Raw genomic sequence first — 20,088 nt, 5'->3', positions numbered from 1 at the left:
TACAAAAGCCCCAACAAGAGTAATTAGGAAAGAAAAAGAAATAAAGGTATGCAAACCAGGAAGAAAGAAACAAAATAGCCTCTATTTACAGATGACATCATATTAGATACAGAAAACTCCAAACAGTCCGTCAAAAAGTGATTGGCACTAATAAATTTAGCAAAGTTGCATGATACAAAATCAATTTACAAAAATCTATTGCATTTTTGTACACTAACAATGAACTATCTGAAAATGAAATAAAGAAAATGATCTCATGTAAAATTGCATCAAAAATAATAAAATACATAGGAATAAATTTAACCAAGGAAGTGAAAGATCTTTACACTGAAGACTAAAATATTGATGAAAGAAATTGATGGACACACAAATAAATGGAAAAACATTCTATGCTCATGAATTAGAAGTATTAATACTGCTAAAATGTCCCTGCTACCCAAAGTGATCTCCAAATTCAATATAATCCCCATCAAAATTCCAGTGATATTTCTCTCAAAAGTCTAACAAACAACCCTAAAATTTGTATGGAAAACAAAAGACCCAAAATAGCTAAAGCAATACTGAAAAAGAAGAACAAATCTAAAGGCATCATACTTTCTGATTTCAAACTATAGTACAAGACAGTATGGTAGGTAAATCAATGGAACAAAAAAGAGCCCCAAAATAAACCCATTCATGATGATCAATTAATTTACAGCAAAGGATCCAAGAATATACATGGGGGAGTGTCTTAATATTTTTAATTGAATTCTGGACATTGCACATGAAAGGGCAGTAGAAACTGAGGTAAATGGTGTTTACCCCTGCAAATGTGCTTAGGTCTCTTCTGTCAGGCTGTTAGTGAGGGGAGTGGAGTCAGTGCAGTTGGAGGATGAGCTGGGCCTGGATCTTGTCATTGCTGGAGTCACCTTCATGGTACTACAGATTTCAAGTCCCTTCAGCAATGGGATGCTATCCCCACATGCTTTGGAGAATTTTTTCTCATTGTTCCTTTTCTACCCTTGAGCTCTCAGCCTCCTTTGTCACAGAGGGATCTCCCTTCTGCCCCTCCCCTAGCAGCAAACTTGGTGCTTAAGGCTTTTGATTTGAATAGGAGAAGGCCCTGGGAGATGGGTGGGCTTTCATGGCTTGTGGAACTAAAGGAGGTCTCTCCATTTTCCTACCTTGCCCATTGTCTTCCTCATAAGTACCATGTGGTGGTCATCAGGTAAGATCTTATGAATGAGTGCAGACTCTTCTTGTGTCTGCAGCTCCCACCTATTCTAATCTGTAATGCTAACCTACTCTCAGCCTTCCAGAATAAAAAAAAATTCTGTTTCTTCTTACTCACTCTTATGGTAACTATTTTTTCCTCCCTTGTGTCAAATGTGAAACTGTGTATTTGACCATCTTTCTTTGGAGGGGTTTCTCTCTCTTACTTTAAAATTTGGTTCATCTGGTTCCCTCACAACCTCCATTCTCTAATGGGTTCAAGAAACTTTTTGATTTCACAGATTATCCAGATTTCTTTCGTTGTTAGGATAGAAGTTACATTTTCTTATAATTGTCTATATCCTAACTGGGAGCAGCACCTCTGGTAGTGGATAAAGAATTTGTTCAATGGTCTCTTCATTCTTAGTGGTTTATCCAAGAGTGGGCTGAGTTCCTGTGTCCCTTCTGGATTTATGTCAGAGGCTCTTGCAAAATAAGACACACTGCTTCTCTGTGGATTGTATTTTATTCATCAGGTGTCCATAACCAATATTTACTTAAGGGAAAAACCCTTTTTAGAGGCTTAATGTGGTACTTTACTAACTTTATGAGCTGGGGATAAAAAAGATATGACTTGGTAAATTTTCTTTTTAAAATGAATAATTTTTTTAAAAAATTATAAAAGTAATTAATCAACAAAGCAGGGAGTTAAAAATACAGAAAGATACAAGAAAACCCACAAAAAATGAAAACCACCTATAATTTCATTAGCTAAAAACATTACTACTATATTATCAAATTTATTCTAGTCATTTTTCTTTGGGTATGTTTTATGTTAGTTTATCTATGTGCATATTCATTCTCAAATATATAACTTTGTGTTTTGTTTAAATAAGCTAGTTCCAAAAGGTGTGCTTTTTTCCTGTGGGTTAAGTAGTATGGCACTTATGAAATGATGATGTGTTACTCATGTTTGTCTGGTGAAGATGCCAAAATTTATGGAATATTTTTAGTTTGTTGTTAGCGCTGGATTCCTTCTCATAGCTATTCCACATGAACAGCAGGGACAGGTGTGTATATGTTATTCCAATGGAATGTAATTCATTTCAGAAAAGACTGGCTGTTGATTCCTTGTGCTGAGGTCCCCCTTTCCTCATGTAACTTCCATTCCTTTTTATTTATGCTGGCTCATTGTCAAGTTCAGAACCAACAGAAATGAGGAAAGTATATAATGTTCTTAATATGTCTTCTACTTTCTTTTCCAGAAAGTATTTTGGAGAAAAAATTGGACTGTATTTTGCTTGGCTGGGATTATATACATCATTCCTCATCCCATCTTCTGTAATTGGGGTGATTGTGTTTCTTTATGGATGTGCAACCATTGAAGAAGATATTCCCAGGTAAGACAATTCGAAAGAAAAAGGCTCAATTCCCATGTTAGTAGTTCGAAGTTTCATCTTAGTTGCAAGTACATCTCCTTCCAAAGTCCTCATCCCTATCCTTCTTCCCTACCATACATGTAACTTGTCTCCAGAGACAGAACTGGGAGCTACAGATTCTTGAAATGGCTTTATAACCATTCTGGGCATGGCCCACTTTCTTTCCTAGTCAAGCTCTTCCCCATTGCCAGTGTCTGATGTAGGCAGGTGGATAATGCCTGATGAAAAAATTGTGCCTGAGAAATGCTTTTTGTTCCTTAACGTCATGACTCCCCCCGCCCCCCGCCCCGGTTTTCCACATAATCCAAGGCAGGAAGTATTGAATGGTATTGGGTACAGATCACATGTCTATTGGTCAAACACTGTTGGTATAAAATGCTGTGAGGCTATCTGTAGAAGCAGGCAGCTCTGGAGCCGAGTAAGGCTCTGCCTCTAGTTCAGGAGTCAGAAACCACAGGAAGTGACAGTTCCCATGGTGGGGCTCTTGGAGAACCAAGACATGGAACAAAGCCTGGTCCTTACAGGGAAGACAGAGAAAGTAAGCACTTAAAAATAGTTGTTTGCTTTCTTTGTCCTCTAGCATAGGGAATAATTAATACTTACCAAATACCTACCTTGTGTCAGATGTGGTGCTAGGTGGTTTTATGTACTGGTTTCTTTGATGCTGTAGAGCATCAAAAATTGTAACTCTATATAAATGAGTTATTATTTTCATCTAACAGAGATGGAGAAATTGATGATAAGCGAAGTTGCATAGTTTGTCCAACTTCAACAATTCATTGTCAGGGTTGAGATTTGACCTCTGTTGCCTCCTGCTGCTCTCTAGAGTCTTTGCTTTCTCCAATAAGCTGTGAAGTCTTGCAGAGGGCTTATATCCTTCTCAGCAGTCCAGTAGCTTCAACTGGCCTTGTTTGATGTATTCTCAGAAGACACAGCTCCCATGTTTTCTTTGCCCAGTTGTGATCCCTAGAGAGGTGGCCCTCACCTTTATCAAAACTGGACATCTCCATACCATGCTTAAAGAACCAATGACAGTGTAGTGGGTGGGTCATCAGTGTGCTGATTTATATGGGGACTTAGAACTCGTGCCCATATGAAAATACACGACAGTGACCACTGCAATTGAAAATGATTATGGTCTACATGTTGTTGAAAGCTTGGTTTTTCTTGCCAATGCAGTAAAGAATTACAGATCAGCAAGTCAAGTAGTATGCAAGCAGAGTTTATTTGTATGTTCCCAAGGAAAAGAACAGGCCTTGCTGAGGGTGGCAAGAGAGGCATAGGTGCCTTGTCCTGTGGACTTATATAATTTGCAGACTGGGATGAGGATTAGTATGATGTTAGAGAATGGGAGTTACATATTGATTGGCAGATAATGATGGTGCTGACCATGCATGCTTTCCCATGGAAGATGTGACTATCTAATCATAGGCATGGGTAGGGGTATGTTCCCAGGGTTCTTATCTCCTGCTGCAGACAACATCTGGTCATCTGTTGTGAAACAGCTATGTGACCAGAGGTAGTTGGTCAAAATTATTTTGGCCTGCTTTTCTGTTAAGAGCAATGGACACCCTCCTACCTTTTCTTCTCTTTCCTAATTTTCTAACTCCTACTTATTATATACATGCTGCAAAGACATATATCTATGCACATGCACATACACATAGAGTGTAGATGTACAGGCATGTAAAATGTGATTATTATAATTGCAGATGTATTATAGTGCCTGTTACAGTGTGTGATGCTTTAAAGACTATGGGTAGCAACCCATTTGTGCATTACAGAATAAATTTAATGACTGTATTTTTATTGTATTTTTTCTACTACTATTTATCCCCCTTATACCTGCCCCTGCAATCCCCACACTGTTGTTCATGTCCATGAGTGCTTTTCCCTTTTTCCTAGATCCCTCCACCCCCTAACCACCTCCAGAACTGTCAACCTGCTCTCTATCTATAAGTCTGTCTCTATTTTGCTTGTTAGTTCAGTAAATAAACTAGAATAAGATAGGGGAGAATAGAGTGAAACATAATATTAGTATTCATCACAAGAAGGAAGTAAGGAAGTGTAAGTATTGTTGCATGAGATTTTAATTAGATATATGGTGTGTTTATGGCAAGATGCAAAGATAGTGCTGAGTGGTACAATGTATCCTTCACCCAGTTTCCACCAGTGGTCATGTCTTATATATCTACAGTACAATATCAAAACCAGAAAATTTACATTATGTGGAACTTTAAATGATACCTTTTATTGTCAATAACTTTGATATGTGAGATACAAGTATCATTTGTAAGTAATAATTCCATATGTGCAGGATACATCTATAGAACTTTCCTTTGCTTACCAAGGGATTGGTTCCATTTGTTAGGCGTTTGCTTACATGGGTAGGGAAGACTGGAGCAGTTTTAAAAAGCTGATTAATCTAAACCATATTGAAAAAAATTGGTTACTTTAGGTCTGCACCGTAGTAACAGATGTTCTGTCTGAGTTTCCTGAATAATTGCCTCCTTGCACCTTCTCTCTTTCAGCTAGCACAGCACTGTACCTCCTAACGTGTGAGCGGTGAGCCACTCATTGAGAACACCACTCACTCTGGATTTTTATCAACATATGCTTTCTAGGGAAAATGACAGATTGAAGAAATGCACGATTAGATTTAGAGCCACAGTTACTTCTAACTAGAAACCTGTGGATTATGTAGTTAGTGAACAATCTAGATATGGTTTCAGTTCTAGGTACACTGCCCTCATCTCCCAGCTTGTCTAGAGTTAGCCTTTCTCAGACAACACAAAGCCATTTTAATGCCATCCCGAGGCAGAATTTCTTCAGAATTCTGTTCACATTGCTTGCATTGAAAAAATAAAACCAAAGCCAAAGCCAAAACCAAAACAACCCAACTCAATGCATACAAAGCATTCTGACTTCCAATTTAAGTGATTGGAGAGTATCCATGCTACAGGGCTGCCGTTTTGTGCAAATGATTGATACTTGACTGTACTCTAATTTTAAAACCAGTGATTTACATAGAAGTTAAGTTTCAAAATGCTTTGCACCAAGTTGGTTGCTAATACTTTTTTTTGTTCCTGACTGTTTAGCACTGACTCGATTCGATTAGGCATAGGCTGACTAGGATTATCCCTCCCCCAAGTGTTTGTGTAAAAAATCACCTGAACAGCAAAGACCCTGCCACACATGTTTGGGCAGCGCTGAGAACTCAGACGTCCTCACATGGCTGAAAAGCACAGCGCTCTATTAGAATTTATACAGACCAACAATGTTCTGTGTGAATTTGTTTTCCAAGAGGGTTCTCTCCTCTCTGATTGTCACAACTGCTTCTCAACTATGTAGTGAATGCTTATCTGGCCCAGAAGACTTAAAATAAACCTCACTCTCCAGTGAACAATAAGAATGTGCCCAGGTGAAGCTAGCACGGCAGAACTGATTAATAAGATATTACTGTTTAATATTGTCGATGTGAATGAGTCACTGCTATTGACACTTGCCAATGGAGAGCTGAGCAGCAAGTCAGTGAAGGAACTAAGCTTTATCCTCTGAGACCTGGAGTTTCCATTCTCTCACACAGAAGGCCTCTCCCTGCTGAGGACTTAATAGCTCATTAAAAACAAGCCCGAAAGCTGGGGCTTGACAGGCAGTGACAGCCTTCAGTAAAACCGTTCTGCGTCTTAATGAAGGAAAAGTAGATCCAGGCATCCCTTTGACTTCTGGGTAAAATCTAAGCCCTTGTTTAGCACCAGTTTACCTAGTGGCCTCCTACTTGCCAGCTGTGCTCTATAGCACCCTCTGCTGCCTCTTTTCAGGGAAAACACAGCTGCGGTTTTTAGGGTGGGATTCCCTGAACTCCATCCCTGTGTCTTTAGCTGCTCTGCAAGAACAGCCAATGCTTCATTTTCATGAAAACTCAAGTTCTCCACCCTTTTCCTCAAAATCATGAGCTTAACTGGTTATCCATTCTCCTGGAGGAATATGACACCAGAGTGATAAGTTCATGCATTTCCCCATCAATATATGATGTGGATAGATATTGGGAGGCCAGTGGGGCTGGTAGTTCCTTGGTTCTTATTTACAAACACTCATATGAGCCTGAGTTTATTGGCTCCAGCTAATCGCCTAATGAATGAATGGAATTTCAAATATATTCATCAAACGATTAAATAGAAAAATACTGAGAATTGGTTAGAATATTGGTGATGGCTATGTGACTCATGCTCCTCTCTCGAAGACCGCAGAATCTAGACTTTGGAAGAATGTACTTTATTTTTCTCATTTTCCCTAATCCCATTTCATGATCATGATAATTCTTGTTAGGCAGAGGCTATTAATCCCCATTCTACAAGTGGTCTTGCAGCTGATGCACTTAGAAAAGGCCTCCCAATCTGTATCTGACTTCATTCTTCATCACATGGTTTCTTCTTCCAGCAGTAAGCTTGTGTTTATTTCTCCTAGTGACCAGTCTCACACATTTGTGTGAGTCTCACACATTTGTGAGATAGGCCATAGGCTTAAGAAGACAGCCTATGCTTGAATGATGATGATGAAATCTAACTTCAGGTGGGCGATTTAGTCCCAATTGTTGGTGCTTCCAACCAACCTCGTACACTCCACACATTTTGAAGGGGCTTTATAAGGCATCACTCAGTGTGCAGCATCTTAGACAGATGGCCACTTGCTTTCTGTTGAGACACTTCTAGTGACACGGGGCTCTATACCTCAAAGGTGGTTCATCCATTTTTATTTTGGACAAAATACAAGAATAACACTTTCAAGGTAAAAAATCCAATTCCACCATCGTTAACACACCTCATGTATGGAGCTGATAAGCTCAGCCATGGATTCAGAAGTGGGAGATTCTTTGGTGGTGATTTGTTTGGGGTGGGTCCTGCGTGAGCTCCTGACCGAGTAGCTTCTGTCTACCGCAGCAAAGAGATGTGTGACCAGCAGAATGCCTTCACCATGTGTCCCCTGTGTGACAAGTCCTGTGATTACTGGAACCTCAGCTCAGCCTGTGGTACGGCGCGGGCCAGCCACCTGTTTGATAACCCTGCCACTGTCTTCTTCTCCATCTTCATGGCACTGTGGGGTAAGTGGTTGACATGAGGTTTGCTTATAGGAGTGGTACCTTGAAATGGGTACAGTGACTGTACTCTAGTGGCTCTATCCTTCCGTTTACTTCCTTTAGCATTTAGTCCTTGTATCTTGAGAAGTATTTAAGGGACAATAGATTTATCTCCTTTACTCATATATGCCAATAGAATTAGGAATATTCTCATGGATATGTGTGTGTGTGTGTGTATTTGTATGAATGACATAGTGTTATTAACTTTGTACTAGTATTTGAGCCAATAGGTATTTTGAAAACCCCCAGTCTACTTCTGAGGCACTTCCAGGAACATCTACTAAGACATGTAAACTCATAGATATCAACCAAAATAACACTCAGAAGGGTGGGATCATGGCCATGGTCATAGAGTTATCTGGTGATAAAGGTGGGACTAAACTTGGTCTCCTGACTTGAGGTCCAGTGTAATTTCTAGGATACCAATAGTGGAGACCCAAGGTGGCATACAAGGCCCGTGGGCCAAATTCAGCTCTTCACCTTATTTCATCTGGCCCGGCACCTTGTTTCTACCCGGCAGCAACAATGAGCTCTCACTTAACTGTTAAGGAGTAGTTACATTTATATAGTCCTAAAATTATATTCAGCCCTTTGAAGGCAACCATGAGGCTGATGATGTGGCCCTGGTAAAAAAAAAGTAAGTTTGACACCCCTGGTGTAGACTGTAGAGATTTTACTTAATAGCACAGTAGTGTTTTCAATGTTTTCAACAAAGGGGTTTGTGAAGCAAAGAACAAATAGTTCCTTCACTGCCCTTCTCCTCCTTTCTTTTCCCGCCTCTCCACCACCCTGAGTATCAGGATAATAAACCTTCTCTGGGCCATAGCCATCTGACCACACACACACACACACACACACACACACACACACTTCTATTTTCACAAACTAGGATAACCTACAATAACAACCTTGTGGTAACTGAACATTTCCAAGAAGACACACCCATGTGTATTTAAAAAAGGGACAAACTCAACATGTTTCATCCCATCTTGAATAGCCACCTGCGTTTTACTCATCATGGATGGGCAAGTCCTTAGATTTCCTGTTGGACTGCAGACCAGCAGGGCCATGATCCTGCTGAAGAGGCTGCTTGATTTATCGCTGACTCCGTGGGTCCAGAGGACCTGCCAGGAGGGGGCTGTGAGTCACACCCCTGAAAGTGTGAGGGGGAGGAAGGGAGAGGTTTGTTCTCAACAGTGCTGGGAGAACTGAACAGACCACCCTCCATTCCCTGTAGGAACCTCTACTTGGGTGGAGATAGAATCAGATTGGAAAGATGCCTGTGTTCCTAGGCCACCAAGGACAATTTCCAGGGACACTCTGCTCTCAAGGAAAACAGCTGCTGCCCAGGGTACACAGATAGTGGTCAGCTCATAAGAGTGGTGACAGGGAGTAGGAGGAAATGGCACTTGTGACCATATAGCTCTGGAAATGTTTACAGGAAGGGTGAGTAGGACAAACTGAAGTTGAAGTTTGTTACCTAGGAAGTCAGAGGCAGCTCTGTCTTCTCATCAAACAAGGGCATCTTGTAATTACTCCAAAATCTACCTACTTGAACTGATTTGGAACTTAGAATATGCTTTCATTTTTTGATGTTTTGCAATCCTAATACCATTAACTTGTCTTGCAGATATTATGATGATCAGATAGCTGAAGCTTAATAACATTGGGTCCGTGATCCCTTAAGAACTTTGACGGGCTGCATAATTCCTGGTTGTAGAGAAACTTGGTTTTCAATTTTACTTGCCCACTTTCAAGCCTTAACAACTGCCTCTTCTTTCTCAACAGCTATAATGAACAGATACCTCCCACCCTTTCTGAGGTCCTCAATAATTTACTACCCCCACCCCTGGCTCCTCTGTCTTTCTCTCACATAGCAGTGTCGGGAAAACAAAAGGGTGAGATTGTGTCAGAGCTTCCTGGCAAAAGTTAGAGTTTGGTTTTTATTTTTTTTAATAGCTTTGCTCTGTTTTATGTGATTGTATATTTGGTTACAACAGCCAAGAGCCCCTGGGCATGATTGCCTACATATTACAATTAAAAATAATAGTAATGCCTCTCATTACCATGATTATTATGATCAGTGGTGCTTTGCTGGGTGGGCCTGGGCCATGGCCCATGCCTGCCAGGAATAAGGCTGGGAAGAAGTGGTTCTCCACAGAGAGAGACTCAGGCTATTGTGGAGTGGGAGTGGAGGTTGCCAAGACAGGGATGTGTATGGAGGGTTCTAGTCAGGAAGACCTGGGTCTGTTGGAGTCTTCAGGCCCAACTTCTCTGCTGTTCTGGCCACAAACTCAAGGGAACTTTGAAAAGATAGTGAAACTCTATTGAAAAGAAAAGTACAGGAACAGGGTTTCTAAACTCTTTTTTGACTTAGGGGACTGCCTGATGAGTGTCTCAATCCTGCCCCTTCCAGCTGTGGATCCCATAGCAAGTCAATGTGAATTTAGCACTGTGTCACCAAAGTCAGTACTCTTAACCAAGGTACCATGTAACCTGGGGCACAGTACCTAACCTTTAGAGCACTCATCTCAAATGAGTGAAATGGGGGAATTAATACGTATCCCATAGTATTCTGTAACAAGTGAATGAGATGTGTATGCAAAGCACTTAGCATAGTACCTGGCACTTAATACATGCCAGGAACTGTGAGCAGCTCTTCACCATTATTAGGGACCTCTCTTGTCTTCATGGCTCCTCTTTCAATGAGTCTTTTGCCTGTCTTGTCCATTCCCACAGTCTGACTTCTCTCTTTCATGGACATTGCTGTCAGGAGCACTCTGAGCCTTGCTGTGTGCACAGCCCTCCGCAGGCCCTGAGAAGAGCATGGGAAGAGGAGTGACATCCCCGTCTCATTGCAACCCCCAGGGCAATGCTAGTCTTGGGAGGTCAGGATGCACTTACATGAAAAGGCCTCAAATCCTAGGAGAAAACATATAGATTAGTGCACTCTCATGTTGCACTAAGTAAAACAAATGAAGCTTTAAGTAACTGCATATTTAACCAGTCTATGGTGTTTGTTATATTCAGTTCTGTGCTGTGCCCAAGGTAAGCAGAGGCAGCTAGGAGTCCAGAAAGAGCTTACAGACCTGTTACTACACTACAGGCCTGAATGGCACCCAATAGTACAGTGCAGTGGTTAATGAAGGGCACCCAGGCTCCTATTGGGTATGGTGTAGAGGTGTAGGAGTGGCCTCAGGGAGGGTCATATCCCTTTCCTTTTCAGGGCAGCAGACACTGAAGAAGAGAGGGTGCCCTTGAGCCTGATCTTATGGAAGAAGTAGCACATGAGCTGGTCAGGAAAGATGAGGGTAGGTATTGCCAGGTAGCATAGGAGAGGCGGGCAATTTACACAAGTTGGGAATGAAGAGGAAAGAGGGAGATAGCATTAGGAACAATGCAGCTGTAAAGTGTATGTTGATAAATGGTGGGAATAGACAGATGGGTCTGGCCAGATATACAGGGCCCCAATATACAGAGATAACTTAGGCCATAAGAAGCCATTAAAAGTTTGGGCGAGGGGTAGAATGAGAGGGATGTTGGCATCCTTCCTTTCACCACCCTTCTTCACTGCCTGAATGCTTTTTCTTCAAGACTCAGCTCAGACACCTTCTCTGGCAGCTAGCACTCCCTGTCCTGCATGTACACAGCTTTCTATGTGTCCTTCTCAAAATCTGGTCACTCTGTGCCTTGTATTGCAGTTATTTACAATCTCTCCCCATAGACTGTAAACAACATGAGAGCAAAATCCACATCAGAGTCATCTCATCTCCTTCATGATGCCTAGAACAGTGTTTTGTATTTTACAGATAACTTAGTCGGGCCTAGTGCATTCAAGTTTGTTCAGATAAGACATTTATTGTAAGAAGGCAAGAAGCAAGCTCATGAATGCAGGAAATAGAGCCAGGCTGCTGGGGAACTGGAGCTGGAGTTGCTATCAGAAACCACATCCCTTTCTTTTTCTTTCAGGTGCTGCTTGGTTTCTGCCTTCTCTGTTTCTCTTTGTGTCTCTTGGTTTCAGTTTTCAAAAGGGAGAATCTGGTCCATTGGCAGGCTCTAGATCAGATGTTTAATCCTGGTATTATAAACCATGGCTGGGGAGTAGAGGGTATCCGTATTTCTGGAGCATGTTGGGCTGGCCCTTCAAGGAGCTGTGGTTGGAGCAGGGAAACGGACCAATGGGTAGACATATAGGCATTCAACAATTACTGGCTAAGAAATGGACAAATGAATACATGTCGCTTAAGAGGGATTTGTCTGTCAGCTGCATGCAAGATGGATTGGAAGACTGTGACTCTGGAGTCAGGTAGAACTATTAGGACACTGTTACATAACCTAAGAAGGTGATTATTGGGACCCACAAAAGGGAAATGGTGCTGGGGATGGAAAAGCAAATAGGGGAAAAGTGAGAGTGCTGAGGAAGGTGCAGGAAGAAAGACTATGCACAGGCAAAATGAAGTTTGTCCAAAAAAGACTACAAATTCTTTAATTCTTATTTTATTTATTCTGCCATCCTTTCTTATTTCTTGAGATCAATGTTTACCCTCTTCTCATAACCTAAATGTGGGGAAAGGGGTGTGTGTGTCCCTTTAAATATATCTACTTGGCTTCTAAGGATGTGTAATATTTAGAGCACCTCTAGGTAAAAGCAGAAGGAAATGAATAAATGCTTCAAAGAGAGCTCCTAAATTTGAATTCTGTAAGTTTGTTCTCTACTACCATTGGTGAACCAAAGGGTACTCAAAATCCACTCTTCCAAATTAACAGAATTTTTTCTTTCCTTTTAAGCCACCATGTTTCTTGAAAATTGGAAGAGATTACAGATGCGACTGGGCTACTTCTGGGACCTGACTGGCATAGAAGAGGAAGAAGTGAGTTCTCTTCCATGTGTCTCTGGGTGTTAGCTTTGCTTAGACCCTGCAAATAGGCCATTTTGAGTGAGATAACCACTTATGTGTACTGTCACTAGCCAGTCACTGGTTGGGTCTCACTGTGGCAGCTCTTCTAGCTTGACTGCATGGGCTAAGCCATGGTTGATATGCACTGAGACCAAAAATTCAAGTTTCCTCTCTACTCTTGAGCTGTAAGACACTGGGCCTGGTGGGTAGCCAGATGTCCCAGTGCCCCTCTTTGGGAAAAGAGATGGCACAAGAGGCAAGCCTGGTAGTAGTAGCCTTGAGGTTTCACTCAATATACTTCTATATCCCATGTCATTGATTCTAGTGACCATAAATCCAAAGAATAGCAGTCATTAGAACAGAAAATGTCAGAATGGCTCTATGAGCCTACTGAGGGTCAAGGAAAAGGTATGAATGCCAGATACTGGTTGCCTTTGATGTCTATGGAAGAAGAAAACCACCATACCTTCACAGTGTAAACCAGTACACCATGTGAAGCTGCAGTGTGAGCTAAAGGGTAAAGGGTAGGTTCTTCTAGACTCTAGTTTTATGGACAAATGCTACATGGTTGGGCAAAAGTAGATTTATAGATGTGTGTACACAAAACAGCATTTATTCTTGTATAATTATTTATAAATTATTATTTTCTATACAAGCAACTGTAAACCCACTTTTGCCACACCCTGTATTTAAAGGATGAGAACAAGTCATCCTTCCCTCCAGGCTCTTTTGTGAAGTAGGGTCCTAGTGTTGATGCTGGCCAGTTGACAAGGAGCAGTGTGACATGGTTGCTCACAGTTATCTCTTCCCACATGCAATCATTGACTGAAGAGCAAATGTCAATATCAGATAGGTGCTCCCGATGTTGTGAAGATGTGGATGAGGTACTGGGAACAGCATCTAGAAGGACCAGGAGGCACTTCCAAGTGCCTAAGTACCCCCTTGCCAAGGATGACCACAAACAATATGGCAGCTGCATGGACAACAGGCCTTTTTCTCACTCTCCTATAGTAATCGATGCGCCTTGCCTTGGGCACAGCACCTTTGACTTTGTAGTCCTGATGTTTTTATGGCCAAGCAAGTGGAATCCCCAATTTAGTCTTGTTCTCAAGCCTCTGTGGCTCCCTGTATCTGTAGTGTGGCATAATTTCTTCTCCTTAGTGCTCTAATTAGTCAGCTTGCATTTGAGCATATGGACATGGCAATGTATTGAGTACATATGCTCACTCTATCCAGTCCTTCACGCTAACCATATGTCCTGGGACTAAAAGCATCATGGATTCCATGACAAATGAGAGAATACACATACGGGTCCTGCCTTCAGAGAGGTTGGAGCATTCAGACAAGGCCACACTCTCTGAGAGGTCCCAGGAGCACCTAGGGTCTAGAAGTTAACTGGACAAGGGCAGCCCACTGAGCTGAAGATTGCCCCACTTTAGAGCAAAAGATTCTTGAGGTCTGGCAGTTCTCCCTTCAACAAGCACGTGCAGGACCATGAGAAGTCTTTCAACAAGTCTCTTGGTGGTGGTGTCCAGCTGGTTCCATAGGGAGGCCTCTTGGGCAGGAGCTGCGCTGACCCAGTGGGGTGACTCTGGGGTTTGGTTCTTCCTTGGAGATTGGGTAATGATGGTGGGTTTTAAAAGCACTTGAATAGCATCATCTCCTATTGTATTGATTATATTTATTAGTCACATGCGTGGTTTCTCCTCTCCAACATCATGGCACATCTTGGAAAAGCCAAAGACAGGCCAGAAACCTAGCTTATTGGCTTCCGGAATCTCTGATGGAATTATAATTCCTGCCTAGGAATTACTGGTAAATGATACAGGAACATAAAGTTCTCACACCTGTAGGTATTTGTCCTTGGACAGTGCAGGGAAGACCGGCCAACGAAGCCAGGTGTACACTGTTAAATTCTCTTTGAAGTAAGTCAGGCATCTTCTTGCTCCAGCATCTGCCTTGATTTGACCATGGTCTTGATTAGTTAGGTGTGCTTTCCCATGCCTGGTGACTCACTCACTATTCATGTTTGTATTGCCGAATGGCTTAGTGATGTCTCTTGAGCACTGGTGTACTTGCCAATGAGTTAATCACTTAGGCTGTACAGGAAACAGGTACAGGCAAGTGAGTTTTAAGATTCCCTATGGCCACCTTTAACTTTGATTTTTATTAGTCGCCATTTTAGCTTATAGAATAATGCAGCAGGGAGGAAGTTTTTTTTTGTTGCCCTAACTCCCAGCTGTGGGGCACATCTGTTTCTCCAGCTGAGATCTGGCTCATTGAAACTTTAAGTTTGAGGTCTGCGGATAGCTGGTGGGATGAACAGATGCATCCCTCTGCCTTTAGTCAAACTGCTATGAAAGCATGTGGCTTCTTTTTGTATCAGCTGCCGAGTTAATATTTCTTCTCTCCTTTGTCAACACTGGCGCCATCCCTAGGAACGTGCCCAGGTTTGGTTTTCAGTGTGTTAACCAGTGTTGTGTGTCCTGTCTCTCCCACATTGTGTTCCTGGTCTAGACCCATTGTGATTATATGTGGTGTGGCAATTCATGTCCAATAGAATCTGACCCTAACTCCTGACTTTATTGTACTTGCAGTGTTTGGTTATAACCCACAGACCAAGGTTGCTCTTCTGCCTGTTTACTAACCACTCTTTGACTCTTGGGTTTTAGGAACACTCCCGGCCTGAGTATGAAACCAAAGTTCGAGAAAAAATGCTTAAGCAGAATGACAAGTCGGTTGTTCAGAAACTGGGGACCAACATGACTGAGAGTGAGGATGAGGTAAGATGCTGGTGCTTGTTGTTGACTGTCTTCTTTATGTCTTAAGATCCTGTTGCCAATTCATCTGGAACTCCTTCAGGGACAGAGACTGGGCTGCAAGAAGGGCTTGACAGGGAGAGACAGGGCGGAATGAGAGCATGACATCTCTGATTGTCCTGCAGTCAGAGCTCATGGGTAGTGGGCTTTAGCCATGACTTGATTTATCTCTTTCCTGGGTGGTATCTGGACAATATCGAAGAGCAGCTTGGAGAAGAAAGAAACAGTTGTCAGCCCTGGTCCCTCTGGACTCCATCACCTAAATATCTAACAATAATAACCACTGCCGCCATAGCAACCAGCACAATGACAGCTAACCTTTATCGAATGCTTACTCTAGGCTAGGCACTGTTCTAAGTGCCTTATATTATTTTATTCTCACAAATGTATGAGGCTGGCACTATTGTTATGTAAATGAAAACTAATGAAAAAAATTATTAAGTCATTTGCCACAGATTAAGTCATTTGCCAGAGGTAACTAAGCAAGTGAATGGTGGGTGGATCTGGGATTCCAACCTAGGTCCACTACTGATAGTTTAGATACATAACTCCTTTGCATACTGCCTTTTACGTGCAATGGATAAGGCAAGAAATGGCTCTTAGGGCCAGCAGAGTCAAATTCAGGCCTGTATTTGCTTGAGCTACTCATAGAATGTTCCTTACATTTCATCTCATCTGAGTGGGCCTCCAAAAGTGTGAAAGTAGTGGTGAATATGTCTTCTGAGTCATATTTCTGAGTTTGAGGGTGGCATTCAGACTTTGAAACAGAGCTTCAGAATCTGAGCTGTGATCCGTAAATACTCACAGTGTGTGCGAGTTGGGTATACGATGTGGGGCTCCTCTTGGCAGGGCCTGTCTCCTCCGAGTGCCACCTTTCTTTAAGACTGTGTGTGTGTGTGTTTATGTCTTTCCTAATCTGGTTCCTGAAAAAAACCAACAAGGTTGAAAATCTGTTGTTTTTGCATGTATCTTTTCCCCATCTTGGATGTGAATTCAAATTTTATTTAATTTTACATTCTTTAAGTTGAAACCATTCATGTTAACATGCAAATTTATTCAAGCAACAAAACAGAGGAATGTGTTGTTTTTGAGCCCAGAACACTGGCTTTTTTAAAAAAAAAAGAAAGGAAAGAAAACAGGACTTTGAAGAGAAAAGAGCATGGCCCTTTGAGTTATTTATTTCCTAGACAAAAAGTTAGAGCCAAGACCACCAATTATTTAGGGAAATTAAATAAATTCATTCTTAGGAAAAACTAATCATCACTGCCACCCTCACCCGAAAGCAAGCCTTTGGTGTCCGATCTGCTTCGGCAACTCCACGCAACCTTCTCTTTCCACCCCAGAGCAATATACAGTGGATAGTTTTATGGAGATCACATGTAACTTTTATTGACCACTGACTCATTTAATTTTAATTCCATAGACGGGAATGCTAAGGAGCTGGAATTGCATACAGTGAGGCTGTGGTTCTAATATAAACATTGCTTGGATATATATGCATGATAGGTCAAGTAACTCTCAGGAACCATGAATAATTGAAAAACATCTGAATGCATTATGAATGATACATATGTTTACGTTTTAGCATTCGACATCTATTTGCATTACCCTGTTGAGAATGCAAAGCTCAAAGCATCTAATGCCTTATGGGCATCTGGGAGGGGGCAGAAATGACCTTCCCAAATGAGCAGTGTAAGATAAAAATGGCCTGGAATTTGATTGTTACCATCCTTTTGTGTTCCCTCAGTTCTGTTAATATTGTAAATGCTGCTGTTCTTGTTGCAAATGTAGCCAAAGATGGGATAGGAGGGAAGGAGGAGCACCTTGTGCTGCCTGATGGGAGGGATGCTGCTCTTGCCTGTGGGAAGAGTTGTGGTCAATACTCACTGCAGGACAAGGCTCTGGAGGCGCCATTATGTGTGGGATATTTAGGAAAGGTACCTTCTTGTGGGGAGTAGACAGGGACTAAGAATCAACATCTAGCAGATGGTCTTCCATGGGCTTCTTTCATTCCAGAGGGATTACCTTGGCTCTGCCTTCATTGTAACCCTGTGGCTGCATATCCTTACCTCTCATTACTTTCCTTCCTTTTGAGTGATAAAAACCTACCACTTATTGAGGTCCAGAGTAGTAGAGGAACTTGCTGAAGACCACATAGCTAGTTGTGGGGAGCTGGTAATCAAAATGAGCTCTGCCTGATTTCTAAGACCCCTTGCATTATTATTTTTTTCTAATTTTTAAAGACGTTAAGTCCATTTTTAAAAACATCTTTATTGAGATACAAGTTCTTAGACCATAAAATTCACCCATTTAAAGTATGCAGTTGATGGCTTTTAGTATATTCACAGATTTGTGCAGTCATTGCTACAATCTAAGTTTAAAATATTTTCGTCATCCCCCCAAAGAAACCCTAAGTTCAATAGTTACCAAGCCCTGGAAAACAGTTAATTGACTTTCTATAGATTTGCCTATTCTGGACTTCCGTATAAATGGAATCATGCAAAATATGATTTTTAGCTTCTTCCACTTAGCAAAATGTTTTCATGGTTCATACAAGTTGTAGCAATATCAGTACTTTATTTTTTTTACTGCCAAATAATGCTCTGTATTTTGAACGTATCTCATTTTGTTTAAATATTCATCAGTTGATGGACATTTGGATGACTTCCACTTTTGGGCTATTATAAATAATGCTGCTATAAATATTTTTGTACAAGTTTTTCTGCAAGATGTATGTTTTCATATCTAGATAGATAGATAGGTAAGAAGAAAAAAAGACATACTGGGTCATATGGTAACTATGTTTAACGTTTTGAAGAACTGCCATACTAATTTTTAGAGTGATTGTACTGTTTTACTTTCTAACCAGCAATGCATGAGGGCTCCAGTTTCTCCACATCCTCACCAACACTTATTGTTATCTTTTTTATTTTATCTGTCCTAGTTGTATGAAGCGGTTTTCATTGTGGTTTTCATGATCATATCCCTAAGTACTAATACTGTTAACTATCTTTTCATGTACTCACTGGCCATTTGTATGTCTTTTTTGGGAAGATGTCTCTTTGCCCTTTTTAAAAATTGGATAATTATCTTTTTATTATTGTTTATTTTTTGCTGAGTTATTTACATAATCTAGACATAGTCCCTTGTCAAATAATATGATTTATAAATATTTTCTGTCATTCTGTGGGTTTTTTACAATTTTATTGATGATATAATTTAAAGCACAGAGTTTTATGATGTAGTTTAATTTATATATCTTTCCTTTGCCCACTCATGCTTTTGTGCCATAACTAAGACACTATTGCCTAATTCAGTGTCGTAGAGATATACTCCCAGTTTTCTTCTAAGAGTTATATAGTGTTATCTGTTAGATTTAGGTCTATGATACATTTTGAGTTAGTTTTTGTGTTGGAAGTAAATAAGGTATTCAAGAAAATGTTTTTGCATGTGGATATTCAGTTGTCCCAGCACGTCTTTTGTTAAATTTGTTTATATTTTATTTTTTTACCTTATTACAGATGTCATTGCTTTCTTAATGGATCTTGGATTGTTTATTGCTAGCATATAGAAATATAATTGATTTTTATATATTGATTTTTGTATCCTACAATTTTGATGAACTTATTTATTAATTCTAATAGCTTTTAGTGGATTCCTTAGGATTTTCTATTTAAAAGATCATCTAGTCTGCAAATATAGTTTTACTTTTTCCTTTTCTAATCTGGATGCATTTTATTTTACTTTATTTTTTGTCTAATTGCTTTCACTAGAATCTCTTGTACGTTGAAAAGAAGTGATAAGAATGGACCTTCTTGTCTTATTCTTGATCTTAGGAGGAATAAAATGTCTTTCACCATTAAGTATGATGTTCACTATGACACACTACCTTTTAACTCTCTTTATGAGGCTTCCCCGAGAACGATTCACTTCTCATCCACATAATGCTGATCTGAAATGATACCTTCTAACTGTAATGGGGTGATAACTACAGGTCCACATTGGGGAGGAGTGACAGAAATAAGGCCCAAAGGGTGGCTGGCTCATGGTGCTTTCACCAGACAGCTAAGTCCTTCTGCCTCAGTCTTCACATGGGGAGATTGGACGATAGCCTCTGTAATTTTCTTTGCTGATATCAGAGGTGATGTTGGTTACAAGCCCGTAACTTTGGAGGATAGACTGTCTCCTTATCTTAGATGGTGGTGATTTGGCTATTCTTTTATCTATTTTTATAATTTTAAGGGTATGGATATAGTGAAAATGGCAATAACGATAAAATTACAAGTAATATTTATGGAGTGCTCACTATGTGCAAGGCTTTATAGGTTCTGTTTAATTTAAGTCTCAAAACTTCATTATCTACAACTTATACAGGAGAAAACGGAAGCTTAGAGAAATAAATAACTTGCTTAATGCTAATGTGAACAGAGCCAGAATGTGAGCTGGGGGTCTGACTTAAGAGCATCGCTCTTGACCACTGTGCTCTTTGTTTTTCAAACGTCTTGCCTCAATAGGTCATCAGATGCTTCTAAAAATTGTGGTTGGTTCTTCTTCTTTATGCTACAGGCAGGAAGGACTATGGTATTTTCCAGAAAGGTGGGTAT

At 40.7% G+C, this 20,088-nt stretch overlaps 1 protein-coding gene across 5 annotated transcripts in view; it reads left to right on the top strand.

The window, feature by feature from the left end:
* Positions 1–20,088, top strand: part of ANO2 (anoctamin 2) — a 311,269-nt gene that overhangs the window by 157,130 nt on the left and 134,051 nt on the right. For 3 of the 5 annotated variants that reach the window (XM_045826456.1, XM_045826455.1, XM_045826459.1), the window contains 5 exons: positions 2,457–2,591; positions 7,571–7,731; positions 12,556–12,638; positions 15,104–15,115; positions 15,338–15,448. In XM_045826456.1, the coding sequence (XP_045682412.1) occupies positions 2,457–2,591; positions 7,571–7,731; positions 12,556–12,638; positions 15,104–15,115; positions 15,338–15,448 (502 nt within the window). The remainder of the gene's footprint in view (positions 1–2,456; positions 2,592–7,570; positions 7,732–12,555; positions 12,639–15,103; positions 15,116–15,337; positions 15,449–20,088) is intronic. The other 2 variants (XM_045826458.1, XM_045826457.1) reach the window with 1 other exon arrangement.

The sequence above is a fragment of the Phyllostomus hastatus genome, unplaced genomic scaffold (genome assembly GCF_019186645.2).
Source record: "Phyllostomus hastatus isolate PE091 unplaced genomic scaffold, TTU_PhHast_1.1 phas_scaffold_755, whole genome shotgun sequence".
NCBI classification, from domain to species: domain Eukaryota; kingdom Metazoa; phylum Chordata; class Mammalia; order Chiroptera; family Phyllostomidae; genus Phyllostomus; species Phyllostomus hastatus.
Note: the sequence above shows the minus strand (reverse complement) of the source record. Positions and strands in the feature narration are given on the sequence as shown.